Raw genomic sequence first — 13,128 nt, 5'->3', positions numbered from 1 at the left:
CAAGGGTTGGAAGAGTTTATATGATTTCTTTAAAAGTTCAGTGTCTTCTTTTAATATTACTCTTAAGTATTTAATTTTTATTAGCTATTCTCTACTTAAACACATATAAACAACTGTTTGTTTAATTTCATCTTTTAGTTTAGATTAATTTCTGAAGTATTAATCTTTTCAGTTAAAAATTGCTGAAGCGGAAAAAAACGAATGGAAACTGAGTCGAGCTCAACTTCAGCAAAACTTAGATGAAAGCAAAGAGAAAATTAAAAAGTTAGAGACCTACTGGTTGGAGGCACAGAGTTTATGCAAAACAGTAAATGAGCATCTTAAAGAAACTCAAGAACAATGTGATGCTCTTGAAAAGAAATACAGCAAGGCCAAGAAATTGGTTAAAGATTACCAACAAAAGTAAGTAATACCAGGTCTCTCTTGCTTGCTTGTATGTTTTGTACATTATGGGAAAAACTTACAACAATACCGAGGTTTAGAATTTGCTTAATACACTTTCTTTTAATTTGTCAGAGTTTAAGGAAGCAGTGGGCTATGCATGCTGAATTCTACATACTTTAAATCACCACCTTCTGGAAAGGTTCTCCAAAAATGTTGATGCTGCTTTTGATTCTAAACTTAGGAAAAGTGATTCAATATTTCAATAACAAATTTTTAAAACAACTTAGTTGAGAAACTGTGATGTGTCTGTTACTTTTGGAAGGACTACTTGAAATTTGGCACAAGGTATTTGGCAATATATTTTGCTGTTTGTGAAAAATCCTCTTTACTGAGAAAAAATAAAGAGTTTGGGATCTGTATCCAGCTCATCCAAATGGCAATATGATAATACAGAACACAGCTGTTGCTTTTGGTAGTTACTGTAAATGTATAATTCTCTTGTCTCAAATTTCTCCACTTGCTACTTATTTTTAAAAGCAATTTGGATGGTCTTTTGCTTTGTAGTCCGTATCCAGAAATGTTACTTTTCACAGCACGTTTCTGTGCTGTTCAGTGAGCCCTCTCTTTTTGCCTCTCCTCCCAAGCTTATCTGTGTGGAAGTTCAGAAGTACGTTAAGATGACTGCTGAAATGCTGGTTTCCATTTCTTCGCTGTTTAGCAAATTCCCATTACTACTCTGACTGTCCCTGAAGCTTCTGCATTTTGTGTAGATGTTCTACACTTATTTTCTGGTTTTGTATGTTATTCCATCTGACTTGCAGGAAACAGCAGCTTTTGTTTCCTTCTTGTAATCATTGTTTCTTTTTGTAAAACCCCGGCATTGCAATTTCTGTAGGATGAATCAAGTAGAAACTTGAAATTCAATTTATTTTCCTACAAAGAATTCTACCATAGCTTTTGGAAGGAAATTACTGTGCAAGCATATGTATCTTTGGGAAGACAGTAAGATGTAATGATGAGAGTCATGCGTGTATTTCACGCTTTAAATGTATATGCGACTGACTTGCTGCTTTTAAAGGAAGATGAATGGTTGTAGCTTTGTAGAAAAACTGTTGCAATACATCCTTTTTCACCCCAGAGTAAATTATAGTGTCATGTGTATCTTCTTTTGCAGATACTCGAAGCGTACAAATGCATAGTTAATTTTGTGGCATTACAAGACTAATTAATCAGTTATACCTTACAGGCTGATTATTTTTTTTCAGTGTTTACTAACAGAATGCTTTTTAGTAAATGCAACTGTGCACACTTGTATTTTATGTATTTTTCTACATTTTTATGTATTACTGCTTCATATATGCTTATATATTTCTATCACCAGAGAAATAGAATTTATGAAGAAAGAAGAGGATCATTCAAGGCTACTTGAAGAGAGAGACCAGAAATATGCAGAACAGCTGAAAATATATCAGGAAAAAGTAAAGCAGTATTACATTTTTAAAGAAACTTCAGCATTCTCAGAGAGTTGTGTCTCACTTCTGAATTTTAATTCTTGCAGATTTCAGAGCTCGAAAGTAAATTAAAAGTATATGAGAGAATGCCATGTATGTTTGGAGGTGACAGCTTATTGGAAGGTGACTGTCAAAGTCCAGGCCAATATAATGAACAATCAAAGATAAGAGAAGAAAATGAAAAAGAAACAGAATCAATAGAAGAAAGACTAAATTCTTCAGATACCTTAATTTCTGGTAAGTAGGTTGTGGGATTTTTCATTTGCATTTAACAAAAATTAGGAGGAGTTATATGTGGGGTATTGTTAAAAGATGTTACGTGTTTGCTATTTCCTGCTGACTGGGTAAATGTTTCACCTGAGCCAGTGTGGGTATTTTTTGTGTAGGTCCCCCCGACATTTTCAGTATTGCAGTAATGTATTTCTTACATGCTGTGGGAAGTGGGAGATAAATGGAGAGACATCAATCTTCACTGTTGCTCAGATTCTCTATTAATGAAACCAATAGTGGGACTAAAACACTGGGATACATCAGTTAAAATCCCATTGGTTTTAAGCTATGATTTACACCAAAACTCGGTATGTTTTTTTTGTCTTGTGATTTTGTGCCCAGAATGCTATAAAATATCAGATCATGTTTCAAATGAGATGCATATTAAAAAAAGAAAAAAAATTTGCAATTGTAATTAAAAATATTTGGTAGGTGCTTATGTACTTTGTAAAGAGTTTCTGTCGTAAAGAATAAGGATAGGAAAGTACATTTTGGGCACCAATTCTTGTCTATTTGAGAAGGAAATTTGTTTTTCAAGCCATAATACAATTATGTCCTGATGGATATTTTTTTTTAAAATTGAAGAAATTGGGTAGAAATACATTTAAAATTAATTAGAAAATGCTATCATAATATGTTAAGATATTGTAGTGTTATGTAGAATGGTATTTTCATATATTAATTATTAACAGGTAGAATAATTCTGATTTATCTTCTGAATATTTTTCTGGACAGTGGGCTGGTGAACTTGCTTACCAGGTTGTGATCTTTTTTTTAAAGTAGTACATATTTGTTGCAGATTTTGATGCTTTTGTTGGGGATACACCCAGATTAGACACCAGTGCTCACAAAGCAAAAGCTCAGCTTGCTTTGAAAGTGAAACGCCAGCCACCTTCTCGATCAAAGCTGAAAGAATCTCTCGGGGCTGGACAACAGACTGCAAATCTACAGGTACCAATATTAGTACATAAGTATGCATTCAGGAGCCTGACTGTATGTTCAGTTTTATCTGTGTTTGCAATTGTAAGTGTTGTACATGCTTCATTTAGTCTGTGCCAAAGCATCATATTTTCATGCTTTATCAAGTGAAAAACCCTCTTTGGGTTGATATCACATGTGACCTCTGACATGTTCTTTGTGTCACAGTTAATTTGAAGTTAGCAAAGAAGTGTGCAAGCTTGTTGTAGTTGTACTTCTACTTGCTGAAAGATTTTGATAAAGCAACAGTGGTATGTTGTGAAACAAGTTAGTTACCAAATTTCTTCAAAAACTAAACAGTTCTGAAATGCTTCGTTATTCCATAAGTGATCATTTAAGTCCATTAAAAAGTATACCCGTAAAATATTGTAACATGTTTCTGGAAAACAATTGAAGAATTAAGGTGTACATAGTTGGTAAATGAGACTGACCTGCTTCAGTTAGACGACAGGTGTTTGCATTGCATTGGAATGGCTCAGATGTAACAGGATGTTTCTTACTCAGCCAGAGAAAGACGGTTTGGGATGCACAGAAACATCTGCATATAGGGGTGGATAAAGGAAAGCCTACAAAATCAGCTTAATGTGGTTTAGATGGTATCTACAAGTGATCAAATTAAAATGTTCTGAACCGAGGAAGTTTGTGTGTAGAATAGTACATCGTGAGAGATCAGATGGTAAACTATTATATGTCATGCTTATCCTAAAATAACTTTTGAATTTATTGAAGGATGAGGATTCAGAAGACACTATTCTCAACAGAGAACCTTCCACTGTGTACCTAACCAAGGCCTTAGAAACAAGCGAAAAAATAACTCTCCCACGCCTGGACAACATAGATCAAAAGAGCGAAAAGCCTGAACAAACAGAAAACATAGAAAGTCCGCTAGAATCAAGTCCTTCTGCTTCCACACACTCTTCTCCAGTACACAAACCAAACAGTGAAAATAGCACAACCACCACTCATTCACCTCCTCCTGAAGAGATGGCTCTAAATTCTCCTCAAGGGTATCCCAAGAATGTCAAGCAAAGAGAAGCAAAGGGGAAAGGGAAAGAGGCCAAGGGTAAGACCTAAGGGGGTTATTATTCTTTTAATCCTTCAGGGTTAAAGTATTATAAATTTTAGATATAAATTAATATTGAACAATAGACTACTTTTAGGGAAAAGGTTATACTACAAAACTAATTACCTGTTCTAAAACAACTTGTTAACTCTTCAGGAAAGTTTGAAGTTAGCAAAAACGTATGCAAGTTCATTATATGCTATTTTTACTTACTGAAATATTTTGAAACAACAGTAGTATGTTCTGAAATAGGCTTGTCTATCTTTTAATTCCTTCATCTCCAACAAATTAGTTACCGATTTTCTACAAAACTCGAGATTTTAAAAATGATTTATAGCGCCAAGAATCTAAAAGGTGCCTGCAGAATAAATGCGTTTTCAATTAAACAGTTACAGAAAGGAATAGTTCTAAGTCAGTTTGGAAAAAGCTCAAATGTAAAAATCTAGAGAGTCTAAATGGTGTCTTGACATAAGCTAGAGAGGAGCAGAGTCATTGACTGTGGATAATCAGTAAAGGTCCTAACACATTTCTGCAAAACACTTGCCTTTTAAGTGGCAATGTAACTTTGTAGAGTAACGATTTCCTGATTTTTCCTGATTCCCAGAAAAATTCAGTGATGGTTTTGTGCTTCCAGACTTTATCCAGGTCTTTAAACAAGATACAGATTCTGCATGTTATAGGAATTATTCATCTTGCCCTCTTAGGATATTTCTCACTAGGATAAGGTTAAAGGTATTATAATCAGCCTAGTCACTACTAATCATTTTTGATATAAATATTTGTCTTGTTTTCTTATGAATAATTGAAAAAGGAATCAGATAAAAATATTACAAATGCTTGGTATTTCTTTTAGTCAGCTGGCACAGTATATAAAGGCAGGTTATTCTTGCTGTCTTTTCTATACAGGTCAGACAAAACCTTTCTTTTAATACCCTGAAAACAGGATTTGTTTTGTGCTCTCCTCATTCAATGTGTTTCTATAAAGTCTTAAACTACTTCCACTTGTTTAGTTTGTTTTATTTGAAAAAAAAAATTATTAAAACATGTACCTAATATATAAGTGATTTTACATTCTTTTCTACATTTTTTTGGTGATGGCTGAAGCATTGCAAGCATGTTTTGAAATTGGCCGAGTCACTGGAAAAGCTAATTAATGCGGTACATCAAAGATGAGGATTAGTATTGAAAACTCACTCTTTGTAGGCAAAATGACATTAAATGCTACTTTCTGCTGGATTGTTGCTTTCTAACTTTATTTAAATGTCTACCTATTATTTCATTGACATAATCTTTTCTATCACCTTCCCATCCATTCATGAATCAGTCTGTATTTTAACCTATTGTACTGCATTTTAGAAATTACCTTGTCTCTGGAGAGAGAGGTGGAAACAAATGTCAATATTAAAATTAGTTCTTCTTGTTTTGTATTTAAGTTGACAGGAAATATAACCAGTTTAACTGGTAGTTATAATTTATTGGATGTTAAATTTTTAGAAAGAGTGGTTAACTAATTAGATAAGGTTCTGATGTTGATCAGCAACTACTTATCAGATATGTCAAAAAAAAAGGGGGGGGGGACAGGGAGAAACCTCTGACTATTCAACATATAAACTTTGAGATAACCGTTGTATATTTCAGGAAGGATTAGGTGATGGGGTGGTGGAAAGCTGTCCTCAGTTTTGTGTAGTACACGTGATGTTCTGTTTTTTATGATCCTTGAAGGCATCTGTGTACATTACTTCATGTCAGGACTTGTCTTGAAGGTAGAGTTAAAACCTACTTTTTCTTACAAAAAAGCAGGCTTCATCTCTTTCATAGGCAGCTTAGTTATGAAACAACTGATTTGCAATATGAAACATATTTCCGTTATTAAGAAAAATAATCTAGTAGCCTGAGAATTTGAAAGGAATTATGTTCAGGACTTGCAGTGATCTGTCTCAATCCATGGGAAGAGGTAGGATGATGCTCCAAGTTTGTCACTTAATTTCACATAATAATTGAGCAGTTGGAATTGAACATGCTCCCTCTGGTGAAAAATTATATCCTGGGAGCTTGTATTTCAGTTTTGAAAATATGACAGTTTTGGAGGAGTTTCAAAGTCCCAATTATTTCTTTAGAATAGTCACAGTTTGTACACTGTTTCCAAGAAACTCAGCTTGTAAGCTCTGTCTGCTCTCCAGGTGCAGGCTGTCGTGTTGGTCAGGCACACCTCCTGGAGCCAGCAGCTTGCACGTGTAGCCCATGTTCCAAGCTGCTAGCCTGGACTAGCTACTGAACCAGGAAAAGTGCAAAAGAAACATCTTATAATACTTCAAGTGTAATAATTTATTATTAAAAGCTGTACTTGCTCAACTGTTGCTTTAAAATTGAGTTTTTCATACATCTTGTACTGGTTGTCTAGTTCTTGTATTTTGAAGTTAACATTTTGCAAAAGGAAGAGGTACTTAATTCTAAACCTATCTTAAACTATCTTCTATTTGTAATTCATTGGAGCAAAATACTCTAAGTTTTCTCTTTCTGTAGACAGTACAGAATTACTGTTTATCAAAAGCAATATTTTTGATCAGTCATAAGAAACTGTTGTGTTGCCACTTTTCAATGGTACAGCACAGCCAGAATGATGGGAAAGGCCAACTTACATTGATATGGCTATAGTATTTCCAGGTAGTATCTGCATGTGCGAATATGAATTTTAACACTGTTACTCAGGTTTTAGTATCTTATTAGAAGCATCATCATTAAGTACTTGAAACCTGCAAGTGTTTTTAGAATAATGTTTTTATTTTTCATTCTTCTATGAAAAACAGAAGAAAAGAAAAATGAAGACAAGACAGCAGAAACAAATGAAGGAACATCATCAGGGAAGTCCAAAAGGAGATTTCCAGATTTTGGGTAACGTTTTACTTATATTCATTTGGAAGTAAATAGTTTTCAGTGTTACTTTTGGGGAATATAATGTTCTCTAAATAATAAAAAAAAAAGTAGAGGAAATCCTGTAATGCTACTTCATAGCAACGCCCCTGGACAGAATCTTCTTCATCTTGAATTTGTAATGTTGCATTCATGTTTCTACCACATTTGATTTAATTTATCTGTACCTTTTTCCCCTCAAATAATTTATTGGAATTCTTCAGTTCTTATCTGAATACACAATTTCGCTATGAATTAAACTGCAAATCCATGCATAGTTTTATGACAAAATACTGTTGGAGCCTAGACTCTAATGTTATATCCTGCTGGCATTGCAGTCTGAAATAGGTACCCGTCTTGCCTTAATTCTTTCCACAGTTGAGGTGTCGTTCCATCAGGTTTGGTGGGTGGCAGTGATGAGCAGATTTCTGAATTTCATTTAGAAGATGGAGTTGTGAACAGGAGTGAAACAAAAGTGCAGGCTGCATATTGTTTGGAAATGCAGGGTGGTAACTGAACTCGGGGGATTTGGGAGAGGAGTTGCTCCTTTTTGCAGTAGGTCTTGCTCCTTTGGAGCCGGGTGTAAAGCTTGTTGAAGCAGCTAACATCGAGTGCTCAGACTAGTACCACAACAAATAAATCATAATATATAACATTAAAATGAGAACTTACTTCACACATGGAGATTGTAGTTAGTCACTTAGTTCAAGTCACTCTGTATTGCATATGAACATTCATATAGAAATAAAACTGTGTTCTTCCTCTTGGTTGTATGCACTATATGCTAAGTTTCTTTAGACATTTTCTGTGTTTGTTTTGATTATATGTGGCCCTTAGAGGTATTTTCATAATTCTGCAATGGTTCTTCAATAAAATATGAATGACAGTACTTCTTTAATTGCATGCATAATCTGCTCTCTGTAACAATATTAATGTGGGGGTTTGTAACTGTTTAATTCAATGTTGCATTGTGTAAATGTTGCCGATTAAAAAAGAAGTTGTGCTGTGTAAATGTAAACGCTTAATGAAAATTGTTTTTTTTTTCACTTCAGTGGATTACGGAAATCTGGGGGCAAGGGCAAGAAACAAGAAAAAGAAAATCTAAGAGGTTCTCTGGATAGCAGGTACTTGTTTTGTTTAATACGTGTATGCTGCATCCCTAAAATTTTTAATCTAAGAATCTCTTTAAAGCTATCACAGAATCACTGTTTGACCTTAAAGTACATTCAAGTATAACAGTGGCAAAATTCTGTGAAGATTAATGTAATGATGTGGAGATGAACTAGTAATCTCATGAAGTAAGAAAAATACATAGAATAGTGTAGAGGAAAGAGTAAAGCAGGGTTACATTTTTAAGTGGCTCATAAGATTAACATGTTGTACCATATCTTAAAAATAAAACTATATTTTGCTTAGGAAGATGAATGTTGAGTAAATTAAGTTCGCAAATTATTTGATATTGTTAAATTGTTATGTGAAATACTGTAAAAGCTCTTAGATTTGTGTTGTTCAATAACTTGAATGATTTTTCATGGATATTTAAAGGCAAGTATCAGTTTTAATTTTAAATATCAAGTGTGCTGTGAAATGGGTAAAAATGAGTGGTGTGTGTTTTGACTTTGTTGGGGGGGGGCTGTTTATGGGGCAGGGTGGGTTTTTTTGGTGTTCTTGTTTAAATACAATTTAATCTATTTATTTCAGAGGTTCCCGAGAACTGTTGGAGGACTCTGGCAACAATCTATCTGCATCAGATTCAGATTCCCCTGTTCCTACTTGCATGCCTTTCTCTTGGTTTGGAGACAGCCACAAAGAGCCTCAGGTTTCTAGTAGCAGCCTGCACGTTATTCAGAGTGGGCAGGACAGTTCTGAACATGGTCAAGAGAAGAATAGAAGCAAGGTAAAGATTTGTGCTTTGAATATTTAAGCATTGTGTCTTGGTAAAGTAAAACATCAGTGTGAGTGTTCCCATTGCCTCTTGTTCAGTCGAAGCATCAGTGGAGGCTATTGAGTCTGAAGCAGCATCTAAGGAACAATCACAGAGTATGTTTTTTCACTGATTTATAATGGTAAAAGTAGCACTGGATTTAGGACAGTATAGTTTTAAAAGCCAGATTTGTTTTGCTGTCTAATGCTTGGAGGAAGTGTACATAAATAGAGGTCAGCTTCCCAGGCAGCTGGCCAACCAGTTCTTAATATACTGGTATGTAGGGGTGGATGAAGATAGTGTCCTTGTTTTCATTAACTAACTTAGTATTGAAACCCAAGAGACACATCTGCAGAACACACTCTCTTCTAGGAAACTGCTTCTGAGTAACTGATAATGTTCTAATAATTTAAAGCCTTTTAACCAGATCTTAAGAGTGAGGCTACAAGTGTGTAACCATAAAGTTCTCATCTTTACGGTTTAAACTATTACAAAGAAATGGCTGTAAGAAGTAAAAATTTTAATGTGTCCACTGTCTAAATATTTTATTAAAACCTATTTCAGTGTAAGACTGTTACTAACAGTCTTATTAAATTACCTTCACTCTTGTTTCCTTTGGATTTTGTCAGGTTCAAAATTGTAGCTAGTGGAGTAACCTCATAAACTAGGTTTATTCTTGAGTTTCACACTTTTTCTTCACTTTGGTTGTTTAAAATATCTTTTCACTTTTCCGTTTTCCTCTGTGTTATTATTTTAGAGAGAAATGAGTTACAAATCTAGAATAAAAATTTGCTGGGTTGTAGTCCATGAAGTCACTGATATTTTGCATAGATGGCAGATAACAAGATGGCTTTCCATGTTTCCAGATGCTGATTGCACTAAAATGGTGTTATAATACTTTTTTTTTAAATTATCTTCTGTTTTCTTAGTGTGAATTTACATTCCCTGTGACACAGCAGTAAGCTGTCTGCATACATAGTTTGTAAAAAATAGAGAGAGTGGTTTTAGAACCATACATTATGTTACTGTAACACAGGAACTTGAGAAGAGTTTTTTAATCTCTGAAGTATTATAGAATGACACTTTAGAGAATGCTGTCCAGTGTGTGTCAGTCTTGTGTATTTACACCTCCTGCATTGCTTGCTTCTCTGGAAGCATGTAGTGGCCAAAGAATGTTTCTGTAAATAACCCCAGGATCTTGGGACTACAAGGTCCGTGTTGAAGGGGGTAGGCAGACACTTTGGTACAATTTTTGGCTAAATAGGAGTGCATGGTTGATCTCTTAATAGGCTGCAGCAAAGCTATCAAGAGATGGTTTCCATATAGATAAACATTCTGTGGTTCAGCTTTCAAAATCATTGGTTCAGAAGAACCCACTGGTCCCCTCTTCACTCTTAGTTTCTGTCTGATTCAAATAATTTTTCTGAGTATAGTATATTGTTCCACTGCTGCATTTCTGTTATAAGTACCTATAATGTGCTTAAGCACCCCTTAATGTGTTTATATGGACAATCTGTTTGGCAATTAAAAAGGTATCAATCTTACCAGATTGATCACTCTCTTCCTTTCCACATTGCCCTGAAATAATAGCCTTTTCTTCTCATCATTGTATTCTTTAAGTTGATAATCCAGCTGTTTCCTTGCATATTGTTTTATTTTTTGTTTCCTTCTCATGCTCCAGTATGTAATTGCTGCTTCCCGCTCTTTTCCTTATTTCCAGTTGCAAAGAACACACAAGTCTTCAGCCATATTCCTGCTTTGCAAAATGGTAGAAAGTTGACCCTGTTAAAGAATGGATTCTCATGCATTAAATGATCCTAAAATCATACTCAGCCTTCCCGAAGTCAGGCTATTTTTACTTTGCAACATTTGGGGTCTTTTATAAAGAAGGTAGCTACTGCTCGGAATGGCTCTTTGTGGATCTTAACCTGCAGTTGATCATTAAGTTTGCGTTACAATAACAAGGTTTTGGCTGATAAACCTTGTTGTGAAAAGACATTAAAACTGAGAAAGAAATGTGCTTGACCACTCAGCAGTGAGTCTTGTTACTTAAGCAAAATAACAGCAGGCTCAAAATCACCCTCCCAGAATTTAAGGAAAGAACCCTTCTTCTTGTTGATGTGAAGTCCATAATATTTCTTGCTTTTATGTCTGTAGTATCCCATATCATCAGGTTGAAAGCATTTCTTAAAGGGCAGGTTAAAAGTAGAAACCCTAAAATAAGGACTTTGTCATGTAAAAATCTCTAACTGTTCTATTGAGTCTTTCACACTGTGTATAATTTTTGTAGTTGTGTTTTAATATTGATGGTGTAAGGAATGTAATTTAACTTTTTTTTTCTTTCTGCAAAATTCGCCTCTTCAAGTTACTTAAAATTATAGTGAAATTAGTCTTAAACTTATAATTTGGCAAAGTAACGAATCAACTTCTTTTTGCTGGTGAAAAATGGGAACACAAAAACTAAAATCTTGTAATCTGAGTGTTTGCAGACTGCTTAACCTTACACAGTTCTTAAAATAGTCCCTTTTTATAATCAGCCCTTTGAATTAGTCCCATTCTCTGATACAATACAAACACATACATACTGTTCATGTTTATTATTTTTCCAGGGTGTTATTTAGCTTCTGTAGACTTGTATGCAGTGTTTCATTTTTGGCACAAAGAACACTGTGGTGTAAACTGTTTATATCCACGTATCTTAAACCTTAGGAAGCATACCTATAAAACCTTTTCTATCCAAATTGTGTGTTCTTCAATAACAAAAAAATCTTTGCAACTGGCTCTAAATCCTTAAAAGGAAATTACTACTACTTTAAACGAAATAGAAGCACGGGAAGGAGAAAACATTACAACTGGTGCTGAGATGCTTTACTTCTAGCTATGTTTTCTTCATATGTTTTCTAAGGTCTTATTGAATATTTTTCTCAAATATCCTGTCTTTTTTTTTTTTGGTACAATTTTGTTTCTTAATTGTTCTCGTTATTCTGCAAAGGTAGGAAAAGTGAACTTAGGCTGACTAAAAGAAAACCCTAAGTTCATTTTCAGGTTGGGTTGAAATTGAATTTGAGAATAGGTTGACAGACAAAGTAGTCTGCTGTTTCTGGTAATACTTTTTACATCTAAAAGATTGAACAAGTCCCTGAAATGAAATTAATCAAAAGATCTACATGTTAAATAGAATACCATTTTTCAGTTGTGCACAGTACTACACGCTTCGAAGAGGTAGCAGGAAAACTCAAGTTGTGGTTTGGGTTTTGTGGGTTTTTTTGGTTTGTTTTTTTTTTTTGGGGGGTGGAGGGGTGGGGGAGGCAGGCATTTTGTTGGTTGTCTTGGTTTTATTTTGTGTTTGTGGGTTGTTTTTTTTTGTTTGTTTGTGGGTGTGTGTTTTGGTTTTGCTGTTTGGTTTTGTTGGTTTTTGTTGGTTTTTTTTGAGACTGGAAATGTACATCAGTAATTTAGGGTGAAAGGGAGTGCAAAGTTCAAGTATCCACCCCCAAAACAAAAATAGAATAATTTAGAAAATTTAGAGTTCGGGTTAAACTGAAATCAGAACAAAAATACAGAAGTGCTCAATGAAGACAACTGCAAAAACATAGTTCTCTTATAGGGGCATAAGATACTGGAGAAAAATCTCTTTAATGTCAGGTTAATTTAGGATCTCAGATTATTTATACATATATATATGATATGGCATCCTTACAAAGTATAGTTAGTTGATTGGAGACTTAAAGAAAGTAATGGTAAATAATTGCTTACTGTTTGTAGGCAACAGGGTAGTGCTGAGAAATAAATTTTGGAAAGACAACAGTGGGAGGCATGCTTTTGACAGAATTATTTTTCACTCACTAAAGAAAAATAACATAGAGGTCTGGATCTTTGTTGGATCTGGAGGTAATCAAATTTGAAAGTATTATGGGAAACACATTATTTGAAGCATTTTCTTACTAAACCTGCTGTGAAGTTCTCAGTTTTGGCATCCGGATTTTGTCACAGTCTTCAGCTTTAGGCACAGGCTGCTCAGACAGCCGGCCTGAGGTTGTACAAGTCCTGGCTGCTGGATAAGTTTGAACTGAGATCCTGCTGCTTTT

General features: G+C 34.6%; 1 protein-coding gene across 13 annotated transcripts in view; it reads left to right on the top strand.

The window, feature by feature from the left end:
* The window catches only part of LOC102091784 (neurabin-1-like), a 124,171-nt gene that overhangs the window by 101,925 nt on the left and 9,118 nt on the right, over positions 1-13,128 (top strand). For all 13 annotated transcript variants that reach the window (XM_065068770.1, XM_065068763.1, XM_065068767.1 and 10 more), the window contains 8 exons: positions 173-402; positions 1,766-1,862; positions 1,943-2,132; positions 2,965-3,116; positions 3,873-4,206; positions 7,014-7,098; positions 8,169-8,240; positions 8,818-9,013. In XM_065068770.1, coding sequence (XP_064924842.1) covers positions 173-402; positions 1,766-1,862; positions 1,943-2,132; positions 2,965-3,116; positions 3,873-4,206; positions 7,014-7,098; positions 8,169-8,240; positions 8,818-9,013 — 1,356 coding nt within the window. The remainder of the gene's footprint in view (positions 1-172; positions 403-1,765; positions 1,863-1,942; positions 2,133-2,964; positions 3,117-3,872; positions 4,207-7,013; positions 7,099-8,168; positions 8,241-8,817; positions 9,014-13,128) is intronic.

The sequence above is a fragment of the Columba livia genome, chromosome 7 (genome assembly GCF_036013475.1).
Source record: "Columba livia isolate bColLiv1 breed racing homer chromosome 7, bColLiv1.pat.W.v2, whole genome shotgun sequence".
Classification (NCBI taxonomy): domain Eukaryota; kingdom Metazoa; phylum Chordata; class Aves; order Columbiformes; family Columbidae; genus Columba; species Columba livia.
This window is presented reverse-complemented; position numbering and strand designations above follow the sequence as displayed.